The sequence below is a fragment of the Apaloderma vittatum genome, unplaced genomic scaffold (genome assembly GCF_000703405.1).
Source record: "Apaloderma vittatum isolate BGI_N311 unplaced genomic scaffold, ASM70340v1 scaffold20628, whole genome shotgun sequence".
NCBI lineage: Eukaryota > Metazoa > Chordata > Aves > Trogoniformes > Trogonidae > Apaloderma > Apaloderma vittatum.
Window position 1 is genome coordinate 1 of NW_009731484.1, and position 843 is coordinate 843.

At 50.1% G+C, this 843-nt stretch overlaps 1 protein-coding gene across 1 annotated transcript in view; it reads right to left on the reverse strand.

Moving 5' to 3' along the window:
• Positions 1-654: 654 nt before the first annotated feature.
• The window catches only part of LOC104278286 (histone H2B 1/2/3/4/6-like), a 379-nt gene continuing 190 nt past the window's right edge, over positions 655-843 (reverse strand). Inside the window, exon 2 of the mRNA XM_009875211.1 lies at positions 655-804. Coding sequence (XP_009873513.1) covers positions 655-804 — 150 coding nt within the window. The remainder of the gene's footprint in view (positions 805-843) is intronic.

Consider the following 843-nt stretch of genomic DNA (forward strand, 5'->3'; position numbering starts at 1 on the left):
GGCGATTCGAGAATTTCGAAAAGCCCGCGCGGCTGTCGGGACGGGGAGTAATGCCGGCGCCGGCTCCGCGCTGACCGGTGATCCCGGGTTCCCGGACAGCTTGTGCTCCCAAAGCGTCTACCCTGCCCAACAGCTGTCCTCGCTTCTTCTAGCCACCCTACCGTTGTCTTCCCATCCAGCAGACCACTTCCTGTCTTCTTATACAGAAACGAAAAAAAAAATTAAGCTTATGAGGAAACGGCTATGAAGAAAAAGTGATCGGGGTTTCTATTTGCCCCTCCTCTCCATTTTTTTGGGATGGATATGTTAATGTAGGCAGTGGAAGCTACGTTTATTATGTAGCACAGCGTACACTTCTGCAAAAAAAAAAAGCTAGTTACGTTTATTGGAAACGCGATTTTATTGTTACCACTTATGAAACCAACCCATTTTAATTTGCTTTAAGCTGAAAAAAAAAATGCATCAAGGATTTCAGACACACAACTTTAATTCTCACCACCTCTGATAGGCGATTACAAGACTTTCAGTTGTTTACCACTCCCTAACAATTCCACACCAAAAAATCCGAGATGCTGTTGTGTTAAAGCTCTTTTAAGAAGTATGTGGGTGGCTCTTAAAAGAGCCTTTGGGTTAAAATTGTCGGTCCGAGGCGCTCTACTTGGAGCTGGTGTACTTGGTGACGGCCTTGGTGCCCTCGGACACGGCGTGCTTGGCCAGCTCGCCGGGCAGCAGGAGCCGCACGGCCGTCTGGATCTCCCGCGAGGTGATGGTCGAGCGCTTGTTGTAGTGCGCCAGGCGCGACGCCTCGCCGGCGATGCGGCCGAAGATGGCGTTGCACAAAGG